The following is an 18,687-nucleotide window of genomic DNA, read 5'->3' as shown; positions in this document are numbered from 1 at the left end:
AGTGCAGTGGCGTAAAGTGCAGTGGTCCTATCTATTCAAGCTTGGCATTGTGCTACATAAGAATAGCGAAGGTGCTTGTCGTCACAATAGTTTCATCGGAGGGTGCTGCCTCTTGCACCTACTCGACCTCTCGCCAGCTTGGAGAGGTTTAGAGATCCCTACCTGATACTTAGGCATCCCCTGAAGCCATCACTTAAACCTCAGAGGCCTGTAGTTTTCAGACACCGGGAGCTGGTCTAAAACACCCCAGACTGCCCTGACAGACATTTAACATGTCGTCGGACATCCCAAGTCAAAGCCCTCATCCATGATCAAGAGACCAAAGAACAGATAGAAAACGTAAAGCCTCCTACTCTGAATCATAATTCTCATAGCATAGCAGATGTGCTGGAACATTCCTGGAATGTTGCAGAGGTGGGGTCTAGGTTTCTCCCTAAGAACAGGCTAGGTTTCTCCCTGAGAACAGTAAAAAACACAATTAGGCCAAATGATGCTTTTCCCATCTCAGCTTTTTTTTGTTTTTAAGGATTTAGCTAAAAAACTGAACATTTTCAAGGTGGTCCTTAGAAGATTCTAATAAAATAAACCAAACTATTAAAGTAGTGCTTACTGAGATTGATCTTTCCGAGTGGTGTTAAGGCAACCCAACCAGAGAGCATATTAAAAACGGTTCAAATGGGGAAGTTCTGAAAAAACTGCTAAATAAAATAAGCTTTACAAGCTGTTCTGAAAAGCGACAATGAAAGAGAAAAATTGTAACACTTTCATAGTGTGCCAGGCACGTCTCATACTTTTAAGGTGTGAGGCTTTCCTCCACCCAACACTCTAACACTAAGAAAACATAGCAAAACTGAGCATTAGTGAGGGTGGGTGGATGGCACAACAGGTTCCTTCCTGAAAGAGGTGGGGATGCATATAAAGTGAGATAAATGAGCATGTCATTTGTCTTCTTTAAGTGGGGAGAATCTTTCCTATCTCTAGTTTCGACTGGGCAAAAAGGCTTTGTGGTCTTAGAATGCTGTGCAGGGAACAGCTTCAAATGTATCTTTCTGCAGACTGTGGGTCTCATTTTAAAAAAGTGTGTAGAAGCAACAATGTCATGGTAAGGCGAAAGGCAGTATAGACACTTGCAGCATCCGCCTTGAACCTATATCTCACCTGTCATCTCGACATCTTATTACAGTAACTGAATGAGTCAGTTTTTACCTCGTGGGAGACAAAGGCCAATGTTAACTGAAGAGAGAGAGACACAAAGTATAGCAGAGGTGTGACGTCCTGGGGAAACCATCAATGGAGAAAGAAGACACGCCTTGGGAATGTATAAACAGTGTGAGAAAACATCAAAGGTGATCTTTGTTTGTGATCTGTTGGGTCCGTTCAAAAAACGGATATAAAATGGTTGGAAAAGAAAAAATTACTTATGTACAATGCTAGTTCATCAACTCCATTAACAAACTCATGAACACGGAATATATCCCCTCAAAAGAGGGATTGCAGAAAACATTAAGCCAGAAGAACAACTATTACAACAAGCATTTGCAATGCAATAGGTCTCGCATTAGGAATGTTTGAGCTATTGGTATTGTAAATGACAAATTTTGTTTTTTATGAGTTGGTTTTGAAACTAGGTACATTAATAGCTTTGACATTTACAATGCCAATAGTTATAACTTTCGCAAATTTGACAACTATAGCATTTGTAATGCAATATGTGTTGTATTTACGTGACTTAGATGTATTGATATTACAAATAATGGCTTTTTTTAATACTTAAATAAAACTTATTGTAATTTATAATGGCAATAGCTTAAACTTTTGTAAATAACTTTTGTGAAGAATATTTTCAGTGTATTTTAATGTGACGAAAATCCAAGAACAGAAATGAAATATTAACATCTTTTTGTGACATTTGTAATAAAGCTTGAAACATTGAAAGAACATATTTGAACCAGTTGTTGAATGGTTGCACAGATTGATACTGTGGTGCCCCTGAGTGATGCTGTGGCGATGAGGGCGATAGAGTGAGGGCGATAGAGTGAGGGCAAAAACGAAAGAAACAATTAGAAGTCTGAAGCAACAACGAGAAAGAAGAAAAGTAAAAAAAAAATCAAAATAAACACACCTGAGAAGCAGGGCCTTGCAGTAAGACCATTTCAAAGAATAAGACATGAACTAATACAAGCATTTGCAATGCAATAGGTCTCGCATTAGGAAAGTGTGAGCTATTGGTATTGTAAATGACAAATTTCTTGAATATGTGCTGGCTTTGAAAATATATAAATTAATAGCATTGTTATTCACAAAGCCAATAGCTTACACTTTCATAATGCGAGTCCTATTGGCTATGGCAATGCTTGTTGGTAGCAAGCAAGGGCAGTGCTGTTGTGGTGCTGATTGATGATGTGCTTGGGCTGAGTGATGTGGTGGTGCGGCTGAGTGATGTGGTGGTGCCCCCGAGTGATGGGGTGGTGCCCCCGAGTGATGGCGTGGTGCCCCCGAGTGATGGCGTGGTGCCCTCGAGTGATGTGGTTGTGTCCCCGAGTGATGCCCCTGAGTGGTGCCCCTGAGTGATGTGGTGGTGTCCCTGAGTGGTGTCCCCGAGTGATGTGGTGGTGTCCCCGAGTGATGCGGTGGTGTCCCAGAGTGATGCCCCTGAGTGATGTGGTGGTGTCCCTGAGTGATGTGGTGGTGTCCCCGAGTGATGTGGTGGTGTCCCCGAGTGATGTGGTGGTGTCCCCGAGTGATGTGGTGGTGTCCCCGAGTGATGTGGTGGTGTCCCCGAGTGATGTGGTGGTGTCCCCGAGTGATGTGGTGGTGTCCCCGAGTGATTTGGTGGTGTCCCTGAGTGATGCACCTGAGTGATGTGGTGGTGTTCCTGAGTGATGTCCCTGAGTGATGTGGTGGTGTCCCTGAGTGATGTGGTGGTGTCCCTGAGTGATGCCCCTGAGTGATGCCCCTGAGTGATGTGGTGGTGTTCCTGAATGATGTGGTGGTGTCCCAGAGTGATGTGGTGGTGTCCCAGAGTGATGTGGTGGTGTCCCAGAGTGATGTGGTGGTGTCCCAGAGTGATGTGGTGGTGTCCCAGAGTGATGTGGTGGTGTGAGGGTGAGGTTGTGTGGTTGTGTGGGGGTGTGGGGGGGGTGAGGGTGAGAGGGTTGTGAGGGTGAGAGGGTGGTGAGGGTGAGTGAGGGTGGGTGAGTGAGTGAGGGTGTGTGAGGGTGAGGGTGTGTGAGGGGGTGTGAGGGTGAGGGGGTGTGAGGGTGAGGGGGTGTGAGGGTGAGGGGGTGTGAGGGTGAGGGGGTGTGAGGGTGAGGGGGTGTGAGGGTGAAGGGGTGTGAGGGTGAAGGGGTGTGAGGGTGAAGGGGTGTGAGGGTGAAGGGGTGAGGGAGGGTGAGGGTGTGTGAGGGTGACGGGGGTGAGGGTCCGAAGTAAATAGTAGCAGGGCAGACATCATAAGACAGAGAGAAGAGACTGCGTGGTGACTGCGTTGGTCAGTTTCAGAATCAGGAGGGGCAGTGTCAGCACAGTCTGCGAGGGATCAACGTGTCTAGAGGCAAAGCATAGCGGATGTAGCATTGCAGCTAGCAAGTCGATTGTTTTCAAGCTGAGTGTCCCTAGAGAGATGGCAACACAGCAACAGCATTTGAGGAGCAAGGCTACTGTAAACAAGCACGGTAGGCTTTCACTTTCGTCCAGAAACAAGCTCTCGGCATTGCTGTGGCGGAGGGGGGGGGCGAGGGAGCGGCAGCCTTTGAAGTCTGATGCCGAGGCACAGACAAATGGTGGTGTGTTATGTGGCTGGCTCTGTGCACGCGCATAGATCACATGAACTGTATGCGATCCACAGCCGTTTTGGTAGCTTTTCTTTTCCGCTTACTATAATCTCGTCAGAGCAATGCGCAAGTGCATTGGTTCAGGCGAGACCTAAAAAGCACACATCTGATCACTCTTTGGTGGCAACATAGGCGTACAATAACATACTGTTAACAACGCGCTCTTCCCAGTGTAGTCTGTTACCTGTCAAAGAAGGCGTTCCACAACGGAGTCTTAAGCGCTATTTAAATGCTACAATACCATAAGTGCTTGAAATGGAAAACCAGAAGCACCGGTTCTCACTGTCCCAGGGTACCTGTTTGCTACTGAGAAGTACAGCTTCTCTCCAATTAAAAGTACAGCAGCCTTGCAAATGAAGTGCAGGTACTTAACAACTGTTCATTCAAAGCACTGACTTTAATACATCTACCAAGAACAGCAGCACACCCAAATTCCCATATCTGGACCACGTTCCTTACCCTCTTCGTCGTCCGGCTCAGGAACCCCCCAGTCCCGACCAGAGGGAGAGCCGCCCGCTTCCTCCTCGCCTCCGGGCCCCGTGCTGAAGTCGATGGTCTGTCCCAGGCGAGCTAGGTTCTGGGACATGTCCAGGGGCTGCACGTAGGTCTCGGATCCATCCAGACCCACCTCCTGCACCTGCTTTTCGCAGGTCGACTCAATGCTGATCCGCACAGCGGGCAAGGACCCTGGGCCAGACATGATCCCAAAAGTGGAGTTTGCTAAGGGGGTCAAGCAGGAAACTGCGCCGAGGACCACGGAACATAGAGCTGTGCAGACGAAGCCCAGTACGGATGACCCGACAGGACAAAACTGTCACGCTGCCTTTACTTCCGAGTGGTTCACTGCTAACTGGCATAGTATTTCAGATGGCAAAGGCAGCAGCCATGTTGGATTGGAATTAATCACTCCAATGTAAACAGGAAGGCTCACAGAACGCAAACTGCCCATAAAATGGTATTGTTGTTAAATATTTCATGAACCGCGCCTGCATTGTAATCTGAAACATGCATGCAGTGTAAGAAAGGAACTATAGCAAATAAGGGTTGCCTCTGACACCATAGATTGTACACATGATTTTGATCAATGTCCTAATTTATTGACATTGTCAGCAATATATACTTTTGCATTTTCTTCAGAGTTATTCAATGGTACACATTTGGGTGTAAGCACCGTGTTTTATATCATCTCCTTTGATAAAAAGCATTCAACGAGTATCAAAAAAATGATAATAAATTCATGACATAAACATTTGTCAACACAACATTTGACATTACTTCTACATAACACTTAACAATACTCTACGTAAATACAAAACATTAAAGAGACCTATTTTACTAGTATTTATGCTCCTAAATACACAAAGTCTTGGCTGTTCTTCCAAGTTGGCTCACGAAAGAAAAGAAAGGTCCTACTAAGGATCAATTAGCTGACTTTGGGATATGGGTACTTTTCCACAAAAGAACAATGAATGTAGTCCTGTATAGGGTCGGAGAATTCTTTTTAGAAAAACCAAGTTTTTTAGCCGTAACGTGAGACGCTTGTCTCACTATATGTCCTCTTGAATTGTTGGGTCATAAGGCATACACTTCTCCTGGCCCAAACGATAAGCCTACGCGTTTCGACCTTCTATACAACGACAGGAGGTAAATTGGAGGAAGGTCTTCATCAGGGCTCACTGCTGTTTGTGGTAGGACATCATGCTACACCCTTGAGGTAGAAAGGGGATTCCTCTAGAGTTATTCGTATCTTTGAATGGCATAGATCACTGGTCCCAGCGTCGTGGCGTTTCTTGGGGTTTGTCAGCAGAGTAGAATCAGTACTCGAGTTGATCATCAATGTGCTGCTAGGCGCATGGTGTACGTCCTTAAACCGTTCCTTATTTTCTTCGGTGGAGTCGAGGTGGCGTCTCCTCGCTGCGAGGCATTCCCTCGGGGTCAAACTCGTCTGTTTCTTGGTCAGTACAGAGAACCGTGTAAGAAAGGAACGGCACAAACATTTTGATGAAACAAGGTGTTTCAAATATTTGAAAATGTTTTGACATTTTTTTTTTTTTTACTCGGTCCCTTCCCTGATCTTCCGGAACAGTAATAACAAGAAAAAACAAGCCGTGAGCATGCACATCCCGAAACCGGAAGTTCGGGAGCGTCACGCCTGTCGTGGGGCGGGACTTCCGTCTTCTGCGAGAAGCCCGCGCCCACGGAGTGGATGGCCCAGGAGCAGTGGTGATGCAGGGCTCCCATGCCTGAGGGAGAGGCCCGCGGTGGCAGCAGAAGTCAGGAGTGGCGGCTGAGGCCGCTGATGCGGTAAGTGGGACTTAATTGTGGGGGGGAGGGGGTGTGGCGCCATGTGTGTGTGTGTGTGTGTGTGTGTGTGTGTGTGTGTGTGCGCGAGCGTGGGGGGCGGCGGCGGCGTGTGTGTATGTATGTGTGTCTGCGTGTGTGTGCGCATGCGCGTCTATCTGTGAGTGTTTGTGCGTGTGTGCATGCCTTCGGCCGGCCTCAGTAACGCTGTGTGTGCGCGAAGCGCGTCCACACACCCTAAGCGGCTCGTGCACCGGTCTGTCTCCCTTGGGTGGCAAAACAACAACAATAGGTCTCACTGGCGACAGCGTTTTCGCGCTGCAACGCCAGGCGAGACCTAAAAATGAGTACGACTATCTAAAGTCAAATTATATCTTCTTTTTTTTTTTACCAACACCAATTTTCAATTATAAGCTGACACAACCAGAGCTTTTAGACTCCAATTATCAATGCTGCATCTTTTCAACAAAACAAGATGGAAAGAGAATTAGCCAAAAGGGTAGTAGTCTGTGTGTGTAGTTAAAACTCAGGACAATGCCTTTATCGTTCCAGGCTGTTTCCTTCTCTCCCAGGCAGCATACCATAACCAGATAGGTCGTTGTAGCACACGTGTAACAATCAGCTTTAAGAGCTGACAAAGTACCAGATATGAGAAAAGGTTTGGATAGTGACAACCATCAGTAAACAAAGTGCAGAATAAAATACAGTCTTCTGATTGTCAGGGGGAAAAAAAAGACTTGGTTGTGTGACCAAATCTATCTCCAGAATTGGCAACACAGAGAGGAGTTAAATCTAATGATGCACTGTTGGAAAGACAGAGTATTAGGAGCAACAAAGAGAGCCAAACCATGCTCAGAAAAGCCATTTAGGTAGGAGATAATGGTCGTCTTAAATGCATCACTGATTACTATTCAAAGAAAGACCAATAATATTCAGTGATCTGCCCAAACGGATGAAAGATAGCCTGCAACTTACCTGTGTAAACACATAATAGCCAGGTCCCAATCAGAGGGGCAAAGGTCTGGCCTGGTTTAGTTACCAAGGCAACCATTCCAAATAACAGAGCAGAGGCAGCTTGCTTCCTGCGATTCAACACAAAATCTTCATCGACAAGGTCAGTTATGACAAGGTTCAGAAGCTTGCAGGTCCCTTCTGTGAACACTCGGTTACTGTGTGTTGGTAAAAAACAAAGGAGTGTTACGTGACAAAATGAAGAGTTCTTAATTCAATGCTAACACTCTTACTTATCAAATGTTCTGATTTTATACAACATGCACAATGGATAAGGACTGGCTATTGACACAGCAAGTTACTCAGTATAATTGCATATGTTCTTTTAGTTTGTAGGATCCAATGATCGTGGAATACAATGGCAACATGAAGTCTGCTTCAGTACAACATACATGCAGTCTATTTCCAGGCATATCTAGATAAAAAATGCACATCATCTACAAATGCACTTAAATATTATGTACTATATTTAAGTCAGTAAATATGTGAAAGAGGGCAGACTTGGGTTGAGGCAAACAGGATTCAGAGAAGAACTAGGCCAAAGAGAACAAAAACGCTAGTCGTTATTCAGAGAACAACGTTAGCAAAAAGTAGACACCAACACAAAGAGATCTCAAAATTGGTATGGAATACCATGGCATGCTTTGATTCTGGAGGAATGAACCATGACCTCTTTGTGCAGGTCTTTTCTGGAATGTAAAAACTCTGTGCAAGACAAAAGATAACCATACTCAGAAACAGTAATTATAGTAAAGTCAGCTTATTGAACTCTCATTACAAATAGTTTGGAGCTAATGGACTTTAATATGATTACCATTGTTAATACAGAATTTAAAATTCCTTTTTAGCAAAGCTATACGATATTTCTTCAGAAGTGCTTGTAGCATATAGGGACAAGAAGAAGATAACTATCCTTCTCAAATGTCGTTTTTCTTTTAAAAAAAGGTGTGTTTATTAAACTATCTCATACTTCAGCAGCACTGACTAAGCACTATGCTAATCCCCTTTATTCATCATGACAGGACAGGTGCTCAAAGGAATAGACCGCACAAACAAGTCTGAATTTTCAGCTAACAGTAAAATCAGTGGCTCACTCTGGGAATATACAAAATTTGACCTCACTATGAGGGTGAAGTACTGTAATAATAAAGTTGAATGAGGCAACCGGAATGTTTTTGGCAGATTAAAGCTACTGCAAAAAAAAATATCGCAAACAAATCACAAATGTTTCTTAAGGCTCCCCCAAAGCTGCGGAAACACAAACACACATTAAAAGATTCCGATGACATGGTACTAGTGGTAGTGGTTTGCCACCAATTATAGAAATGCACAAATTTTAGACAGCATAAGTTATGCCTGACTTCATGATAGTAGTGCCCATACCGCACTGCATAATTCAGTCATAAGAGTAAGAGAACTGTAGAGCTTTAAGGCCTAGACTCTTGAACAACGTTGCCGGGGTGTACCTATAATGTGGAGAGTTAATTTCTCCTACTTTTTTTGTATATTAGGTCTCTCAAGACATTTTTTGTACAACTTTTTAATTCTGAATTTGATTAAGACCCAGAACTAGACTGTCAAGACGGAACACACCGACTTTTTAAACAAAGCCACATACACGCCAACCCTTCATTTTCAGGCAGGAGACTACCAATTTTGAGGCAAGTCTCCCGCCTCCTGATTCCTGCTTGCAAAAACCCGGTTCTTCAACAGGCTTCTGCTGACAGGGACTGGTCTTGTGTGACTAGGAGTATGCACTGCCAGTAACCTGCTCCCGCAGGTCAGTGCACAACAATTTTGTCATTCTCTCTCAGCCTCCTATAGCGCTTTCTCTTTGCTCCTGACAAGTAAAAAAACATTTATTTTTGTTTTTCTGATATCCGACCTTGCAGCAGCACACTTGAAAGTTCCATACAGGACAACAGACCCGATTAAGGCCTCGGCCTCAATAGAAGTCAGTGGGAGAAATACATTCTCCGGTTTTAAAATCTCCCACTTTCCTCTTCAAAAATGTTGGCATGTATGAATCATCTTTGCTTTCTAATGACCTGAATTCCAAAGTGTATTTCTAAACAATGGATTTCAACGGTAGGATTGTGGTAACGACATAGTTAACTGATTAAGTACCGAAACTCGATTATCAATATTAGGCTGTTTAAGAATTGCTTATCAATTTAGTTTATGTTTGATATCCCATTCTCGAGAACCATGAAAACGTCTCCATTGTGTCAATGATAGATGGGTGTTTGAATACTGCCTTCCGTACTTGATCTGGCAGTTTGCAATGCCACTATACACACGAAAAACAGAAAGGGGGAGAGGTACTTCCCTTCCTTTCGTCTCACCCAAGTAAAAGGAAGGGGAATTAAATATCTAGAAGCCTTCTAACTACCACATGGTATAAAAACTGCCCTCACACACTCAATCGTGTCTTGATTAATCATAGGGCACGCAGACCAGTGTTCAGAGTGAGCGAAAATATATTTTTTAGGGCTGGAAAATTGCTCATCAAAAACTAGGATCCACCAAACACTAAAAATCTAATACTACCTCAGAGTGCGCCCACTCAATTATATTCCAGACCTCTCCTGGCAGGATTAAACAAGCATTTACAATGCAACGGTTTCGCCTTTGCAAACGTTAGAGCTATTGGTATTGTAAATGACAAAATTTTTATTATGTGTTGGTTTTGAAAACAGATAAATAAATGGCATTGTCATTTACAATGTCAATAGCTTAATCTCTCGCAAATGCCACACACACACACCCACAGAGCCCCCCACAGAGAGCCCCCCCACAAAAACAGAGCCCCCCACAAACACACCCACACAGAGCCCCCCAAAAAAAAACACAGAACCCCCCACACACCCTCACAGAGCCCCCCACAAACACCCACACAGAGCCCCCCCACACACCCACACAGAGCCCCCACACACTGCGAGCCCCCCACACACTGCGAGCCCCCACACACACACTGCGAGCCCCCCCACACACTGCGAGTACCCTACCTTTTTTAGTCTCCTGTTTAATCCTAGGAGACAGACTCTTCAACACTCGTAACTGTTCCAAGCATGTGATATATTGAGAAAACACATTTATGTGTGTCAAACAGTCTATCTCACCACTGACCAAACCTCAACATTTTCAATCACTAACGTTGAGGGAATGCAGGGCAGGAATGAGACAATATCCTTAGCTGCTCAGTCACCAAAAAATAGTCTTACAGTAAATTCCAACGTACACACCTTTATGAACCAGAAAATATCTTCTCAAACAGCAAGCTGCCCTCAAAACTCCCTGTGACACTTTGGATTCATCAACAATTCTTTAATGACTGCACCATCCTCACTCGATGTTCTGGGTTACAGAGAAAATCTTTCAGAGACCACACTCATCGCCATTTCGTATGAGATTATCAATTTGGAAAATGTGTTTCGAACTCCGTTCTTGTAAACTAGTGAGGAGAGGATCGATCATGTACACCTTAAAACTTCGGCAACATCACAAAACACAATACTGTATTATTCGAAGTACCTATTCAAAGTGCTTTTACAACAAATACATCTGACAACACCGTCGTTAGAAAAAAGCACATAGCGAGCAAAGTAAGGCCAACTAGAAACAAGTGTGGGACTGCGCTGGTCCTCTGAAGTCAGAGAAGAGGAAACTAGGTGTAATGCATTCATCTATATTACCGCACAACCTGCAGTAAGCTATTTACATTTATGAACCCAGGAAGGAGTCGCCGCCGCTTCTGCACACTTTACCAGGTGTTCAAATGGCGGCTCTCGATTGAGCATGAAGGTAACTGTCCAGCGAGCCAAATGGCGCGCATCCACAGAGAGGCAACGGAGTCCGGTTTTTCCCAATTTCCCGGGCTCATATATACTAGCTACATTTTCTGTTACCACAACGCTGTTGTTTATTTTAAACAAAGACCGTTTTTTATGTTTACAGATCTAATGATCAGGCAGTAAAAAGACCATCAAAAAAGATTTCTTTCACGCTTTTGTATCGCTAAAATAGCATGACGGAAAGAGACGTTAAAATATTTAACTTATTAACGGCTTTGTCAAAGCCACGCTGGTGCGGACAGTGCTGGGCATTTGCTTTCATATTACTATTGTTGTTGCTCGAAGTACACGTTTTTATGAACTCTTTGGTGTAAAGCGCTGTTTTCACTCTTCAAGGTCTAGCAGCGCTATATCAAAACCTCTAAAATAAATATAATTTGTTTTGCTGTTATTTCTCACTTTCCTCGCACGCACACAGTGGTTCCTTCCTCTGCCTTTTAAGAGCTTTGGTAAGGGGTTGTGCTAACATTAAAAGTAAATCGCGGGTGCAGCAATTATACCAAAAGTAACGGCACCAACTGCGGAGTATAAATGAAATGACCTCAGTCAAAAACTGGGGGTTTCATATGTTCTTGCAGCTGGACACCGCACTTGCCACATATGTTCTCTCCCTAGCCCCCTTCGGCTACGGAAAGTGAGCCAGCATGAAGGAAACCGGAGCTCAGGCAGAACCCCCTGACTCAAACACAAGACATGCTGCGGTGTCACCACCACACCCTACCTCAAACCTTCTCAAAAGTCCCTGGCAGTGAAACAAACCCCCCCGAGGTAATTCAGTCCCCTCCCCCAAATCCGTACCGACAGCTATTGAACAGTATCTGTATCCTGGAACAAAAGAAAACCTGTTTTCATACCCCGTCTCCGGCCAGCCTGTCAAACCCTGAACAAAAGGGCCAACACCGCTGCCATCACTGCACGCCAGCCCCGGGGGTCTGCACGCCAGCCCCGGGGGTCTGCACGCCAGCCCCGGGGGTGGGGGAAGCATTCTCTGGGTAAAATGAAGGGGACTGGAAGGATCCAGGGGCAGCCTGCAGCCGGAGCTCCCGCGTAAAATGGCTCCCGGGCAGGCGGGATTGGGGGTGGCCCCTCACACCTGGGATCCCGAGATGAAGACTGCCCTGTCCGCCTGCGTCCTTCCAGGACCTCGTTAAACAGAGAGACCAGAATCCAAAAAGGCAGACATGGTAGAGGCTGTAAACAGTCGCCCTGGATGTTTCTATTAACGTAGGGGAAAACGAAAGGAGCGTGGAACATGTCGGGCAACTCTCTCACGAGTAAGACGCTCAAAAACTATTAAAAACAGAAATCCCCCCCCCCGCTTTCACAGTCATCGCACTGAAACTTTAGCAACTGTTTACAGCCTCTACCAGTTCCGCCGGCCTCCGGGGGGTCCTCTTTAGAAGTATTTGCTTCAGCCCTGTACCTTTGTGACCGGATGGAAGGAATAGGCGCAGTTGCTGCGATTGGGACAGCCAGTTTACTGCATGTCTTGCTCACGCAGCCCTCGCGCGCCAGTAGGCTCTCTGATTGGTTGAGAGGTCCACTAATCAGAAAGCTTATTTGGTTTTTGCAACCAATCAGAGCAGACAGCGTGAGCAAGACACTCCGTGCCTTTTGTCTGTAAGCCGAGTCCTTTAGACTAGGGGGCGTGTTTGAAGAATGTAGAAAGAAACGAAAACAAGGAAGGCATGACGAGAAAGGGGCGGGACTTAAAAAAACACACAGAAACGCCCCCGAATCGCGTCAAGGCGGGCACTGAACTCAGTGACGCTCCTCTCCTCCAATGGCTGGCCAGCATTTACGAGGCCAGCCAATGGAGAAGAGGGGCGTGTTCAGGCCCCCTACTAACAACAAAAGATTTCGGCTCCGCCCACCCACTGCTTACGCAGTGGGGCGGTAGCCGAAACCTAAAAATGATTTTCAGAAGTGTACTTTGGACTATTAGTACCCTTCCCCCCTATAAACTGTGTTCATCAACATGTTTTGGCTCCTGAGTCGCCCCTTGGGGTCGTCGGCCTTTGTCATGATAAGAATCTCACTATCTTGTACTCTGTTTCTCCCCCCACTTTCCTGAATTTCCAAGGGTGCGGATAGAGAATCATATTATGGTCATACTTACCACTGTTGAAAATTTCCTCAGGAACAATCAGAATGTCATCAAAGTTTGACCAAAGTAGGGGTGGGAGTGCCACCCTATGAGTTGCATGGTCGTCAAGGGTGTAAATCTGCCTTTCAGCCACTCGCTTCCCTCCGATGCCAAACATAGGAGTGGGAAACCAGACTAAATGAACAGTGCAGAAAGGCAAAGTGGCTAAAAAAAACTACTTATTGATGTGATCAGTGCACTGAAAAAAGTAACATGAAGGGTGTTTGTAAGCCAGATGTATTAAACTCTGGTTCTAAATACCAGCTGCAATTTGCGACCAGTGGCTATTTTGTGAACAGACAAATGTATTAATCGGTTGGTTAGAAAAGATACCGATTTCTAGTATCTCATAAATCGGTCTACCTCATGAAGAGTAATGAGATTAGTCGCAATTTCAGGCCCACTAGGAATTGCAGCCATTGCAGGGATGGTGGGCTGCTTTGGTCAGCAGACCACTTTGTCTGTGATTGCTTTTAAATAATGCTTTTTATTTTTAAGGCAACTCGTTTTCCTTAATGGAAAACTGGATATATATATATTGTTGCTGTGAGAGTTCCGATATTAAAATCTTCTTGGAACTACCCCTGCGTGTGCTACATTCTTTTGGACTAAATATCCGGGAAATTGGAGCTTTGATTACCTTCACGGGCACCCCCCCGTTTTGTGTGCACCCGCTCGAGAGTGCAGCTGGCTGGTGTTTCGGAGCTGATATATATATATATATATATTTTTTTTATGAAATGTTTAACTTGTATTGTTTAAGAGTAGGCAGTGGTTTGTGGATCCACTTTGTATTGTTAAAAAATATATTTTTTAACATTCTCGAATGGGAACCTTAGGGACATCTTCCTGTTTGTGAATGCATTACCATTACACCTCTGTAGTCGGTAAAGTATTAATGTTTTGTTACCCGGATTGTGGTCGCAAAGCATAAATACATATAATTCTGATTCAGTATTTGGAAGGGACACCCTAAACACACATTTTACCAAATACCAAAACGGGTCGCAAACCCAAATTGCGATTCGATAACTTGTTACTGAATCTCAATTTAGTATTTGTACCTAAGAAAAAGCATTATTACGATCACAAACACCCAATTTTGTGAATTGGGCCATCTGCAGCGGCAAAAAATATTTGTGTATCTGGCCCTGTGAGCTAACTAATTTTCCTCATATTACATGAAGGAGACAATAAAAATCTCCCATGATCACTTCTGCCCCAATGTAGCCACTTAATGCAGTTTAATCCTATACAGGTTTTTTATGTAAGTAGGTGGCTTTATTATTAGAGATTATACACCTTCAAAGATAACATTCTAGGTGTTTAGTTTCCCCATTCACACTCCGCATTTCAACTATTTCCTCTAATCTATTACCCTCTGCAATATTGGCTAAATATTCCATGTTTGAGAGGGAATTAAAGCAATATTAATATTAGAAATAAAGCCTTCGAATCACGCGGATGGTAATCTTTAGAAGGTTCACAAAGCTCAAAGCTTTTTTTTTTGTAAACCTCTAGCTAATGTCTATAAATTCGTACAAAATGTGTTCACTGTGGAGCTTTTGTACATGCATAGATCAATTTACACGTACATGAAAGGAACAATGTTGTTGAGGATCATTTATGAAGAACAATCAAACTATAACAAAAACGATGTCATACATTGATCGTACGGTGTGTTCATCATGCATTCTGGCTGATCACTGCACAAGGCATTGCAGAGCTAAAGGAATATTTTGCTAGGACCTCCCAAGATGGCGCCGACAATGCTTATGCAGAATTATCAGCCTTGGGGATCTCCATTCCGGTCGGTTATGGTAGTCAAGAAAGATTTGGGGCACCTCCCTTCATAAGTCGGACAAGGGCCTCCTGCAAATTCAACTTGCTTTTTCCCTTAGGAATGCTTCTTCCCTAGCTCTATCTCAGTATTCTACCTTTGCTTTCCATCTGAGGTGTAATGGACCCTTTTAGGATTTCCATGTCCTAGTAACCAGTTTTCTGGCCAGCACCAGAGCAAGGTTCTACAGGTTGTTAGCAGCTTTTTTGGACTGCTGTGTTAGTCCGTCCGTCCGTCCGTCCCCCCCTACCCTCCCCACCCCCAACAGGCAGTTCTCTGGTGTCATCTCGACTTCCCTAATGAGCGTCTTCCTTAAGTGTGTGATGATAGTCTGACAGTACGCCGGTAGGCTAGGGCAGCTCCACACCATATGCAGGAAATTAGCAGACTAGGTAGACATCTGGGGCAAAGTCTTGGGTCGCCTCTGTATATATCCCCAATTCTCTTGGGGGCGAGTATGTTTTGTGTAGGAAATTAAACTGGGTATACTTCAGTCAATTGGTGCAGGACACCCTTTATGTATAATTCAATATCCTGTCCCATTCCCTGTCTTCTAAGGTGTGCCACAAGTCTTCTTCCCATTGTCATCTTGCCTTTAATGGGCCTACCTTCACCACTCCATTGAGTGCCTCATAGAGCGATGTAATCAAGTGTCTCCCTTTTACCAACTTCGAAAGCAGGTGAAGGACTGAATGCTGTGCAGGCTCTCCTGGTCTCTCATCCCAGAATTGTGGGAATGCGTGTATGAGCCCCCACACGTCAAACACGGTCCGGGGGTAAGGCCATAGTCATGTTATCATCTGCTCCAGGGACATGACTGCCTTATTCAGATAACAGTCCTCCACTGTGAGGAGGCCAAGCTCCATCCAGTGTGCCAGATGGTGAGCTTTAGGAAACAATGGATTATTGCCCCTCCACTGCTAACTCACAAGAGCTGTTGCAGAGGTCTATAAGCTGAAGTGTTCAGTCAGTTTGGCACACCTCCTCCAGCATTTCAAGGCTATGGTTATTAAGATAGTCTTTTTCTGGGCAGGTGTTGCCCTCTTGAGGAGGAGAGCTATCAGAGCTCCCTGATTCAGTTTCCTCCTGATATGTCCCATTCCTTCTACCTCTACTCCGTCCAACCAATGCGCAATCCACTGTAGTTGTGGTGCTATGAAATATAGCTCTAAATCATGAACACTGAGGGCCCCCACAGTGACAGGATACTTAAGTGTGTCTAGGGCAACTCCTATTATTCAAGTGTCCCTGATCAAATCCCATAATATGGAACCCACTTACTGTGCCGAATTCCGTGGGACCAACACAGGCAAATTAACAAAGACATAGAGCAGCTTAAGCGGGATGGTCTTTTTCGTAAGGGCCATTCTTGCCATAACTGGGAGCTGTAATGATATCCAAAATGGCACTGACCTTCGAGTGCCTGAAAGACAACCCCCAAACTCCAATCTGTCACATGAGCAGGGATGTGGTATAGGTTCACCCCCATGTACTTACAGGTAAGAGGGGACCAACTCATTCCCGTTTCCAGTTTGGTGCCTTTCGACACTGGTATTTCGGGGAAGGGATGAGTTTTGGAGTTATCTGTTTACATACTCAAGACTTTCAGAAATCTCTACGTAGCAGTTAGGTTTGCGTCAAGTCAGGTTCTTAGTAACCTAAGTTCTGCGTATAAGGAAATTACATAGGTATCGTCCCATTACGGAATAACTCAATCCTCGCCCTCCGCTCTAGCCACTGCTGCTAGAGATTTAATTGCTATGGCGCATAGCAGCCGGGAGAGTGGGCAGCCCTGTCTGGTGCCATGATGCATTAGGTACTGTGATGAGATGCGCAGACCTGTCTGCACCCGAGCCTTTCGATTAGAATACAGCATCTCAATCCATCGTGCTCCCAGTCCATATGAGCTCCCACAAAGCCTGAGTGCAGCGTATCAAACTCTTTCTTCAGATCCACGGACACAACCAGTGACTGGGAGAAAGCATTCCCATTGGTCTCATCCAACACCTGATACAGTCTCCTAAAAAAATGTGACATGCTACGCATCGGTATAAATCTGTTCTGATCACCTTGCATCAGTGTCAGCATGTGCTTATAGAGGTATGTTGCCTATATCTTGTTAAGAATTTTAAAGTCAAGGTTAAGCATGGAGAGCGGGTGGTAGGAGCTAACCATGTCTGTGGGCTTGCCTGGCTTTGGTAAGGGTATCACTAGTGCCTCATGTGTCATGCCAGGAATCTCTCTCTTCTCCAATGCGGTCAGGTACATCGTTGCTAACTGAGGAATGAGGTCGGAGTATGTACCGTAAAATGCAACCAGTAGCCCATTCAGTCCTTGTCTCTTTCGTCTGACCTCTTTAATTGCCCCATGTATTTCATTCTGGATTATCGGGCCTCTCAATGCCTCCCTATCCCTCTGCCCCAAGACGGTGAGCACAGTCCTGTCTAGGAATGCATCAAAATGCCTCACTGTTAATCTCTTTTAGGAGACCATATAATTTCTCATAGTAGTGTAAGAAAGTATCATTGGTTTGGCCCTGTTCATACACCCTGGTGCCGCTGGTTCTCGGGATGTGTAGTACTGGAAAGCCTCTTGACTCCGGTCGACACCCATTGCCAGGAGACTCAGATATGTTGGCAGATAAGCTTATCAATACGTTGTGTGTATTCTCTTTTACTATTGTCAAGCCTCTGTTTAGCTTCTAGGTTGTTTGTCACGTCCAGCTTTAACTCATGTATAGTTTTCTATAGCTTAACTAGCTCGGTGTTTAGTTCCTTGTCTATTTCCACCGTCTCGCCCACATAGTGTCCCCTCACTACCACCTTAAAGGCCTTGATCAATAAGTAGGGAGATTGTTGTCCAAAGGGATTTATCGAAGGGAGAGCAGCGTCAGTCAGGCACTATGCTGCAGTCACTAGGTGGACACCAGTGGGAAGGGTCGCCCCACCCACCACCATGTCGCTGTGAGGAGGGGCGGGGGGTTATGGTCAGAGATTGTTCTCTCCAGAAATTCTGCCCTTACCAGGGAACGACCTAGCCATCTCAAGCATAACAATCTGTCAACGTTCACATGGATATCGTGTAAGCTAGAATTATATGAAAAATCCTTTGTTTCACCATGGTGTTGGCTTCAGAAATTCAGCAGCTCCCACCTGCATATCCTGCTGGTAAACCTATTTGCCACTGCAATGAATTGCACCAAGTTGAATTGAGAGAATGTCTAGAAAGTGTAGCTGATCATGATTTGGGTCATATATACGACCTAAAAGAATCTCCTGCACATCCAACCTGCCTGCTACCAGAACCCATCTTTCCTCATTATCCTATTTTGAGTGGGTGAGAACAGGACTCCATGTCTAATCCACATAAGGACAACATTTGTGTATGCCGAGTAGGAAGTCACGAATAATTTCTCCCTCCATCTACACTACACTGCACTCTATGAACCGCCTTAACAGTCAGGTGCGATTGCTGCAGGCAGGCTATGGATACCTCTCTCCTTCATGGGTGTGCAATCATTTGGCACCTCTTTGCCACCAAACCCAGCCTTCAAACATTCCAAGACATGAGGGTGTAACTATGGTCCTTTCCATGATGTCTCCCAACAAATCTTCATGCCTCTCGACCCATCTACGGTGCTGTCACCCAGTGTAACCCTAAGAACTTCCTATGTGCACATATAACTCCAATTCCCTATCCCCA

The 18,687-nt window shown here is 44.9% G+C and overlaps 1 protein-coding gene across 2 annotated transcripts in view; it reads right to left on the bottom strand.

The window, feature by feature from the left end:
• SLC68A1 (solute carrier family 68 member 1) overlaps window positions 1-18,687 on the bottom strand; it is a 185,854-nt gene that overhangs the window by 9,046 nt on the left and 158,121 nt on the right. For both annotated transcript variants that reach the window (XM_078643652.1, XM_078643653.1), the window contains one exon: window positions 7,110-7,303. In XM_078643652.1, coding sequence (XP_078499778.1) covers window positions 7,110-7,303 — 194 coding nt within the window. The remainder of the gene's footprint in view (window positions 1-7,109; window positions 7,304-18,687) is intronic.

The sequence above is a fragment of the Lissotriton helveticus genome, chromosome 5_1, assembly GCF_964261635.1.
Source record: "Lissotriton helveticus chromosome 5_1, aLisHel1.1, whole genome shotgun sequence".
In the NCBI taxonomy this organism is placed as follows: domain Eukaryota; kingdom Metazoa; phylum Chordata; class Amphibia; order Caudata; family Salamandridae; genus Lissotriton; species Lissotriton helveticus.
This window is presented reverse-complemented; position numbering and strand designations above follow the sequence as displayed.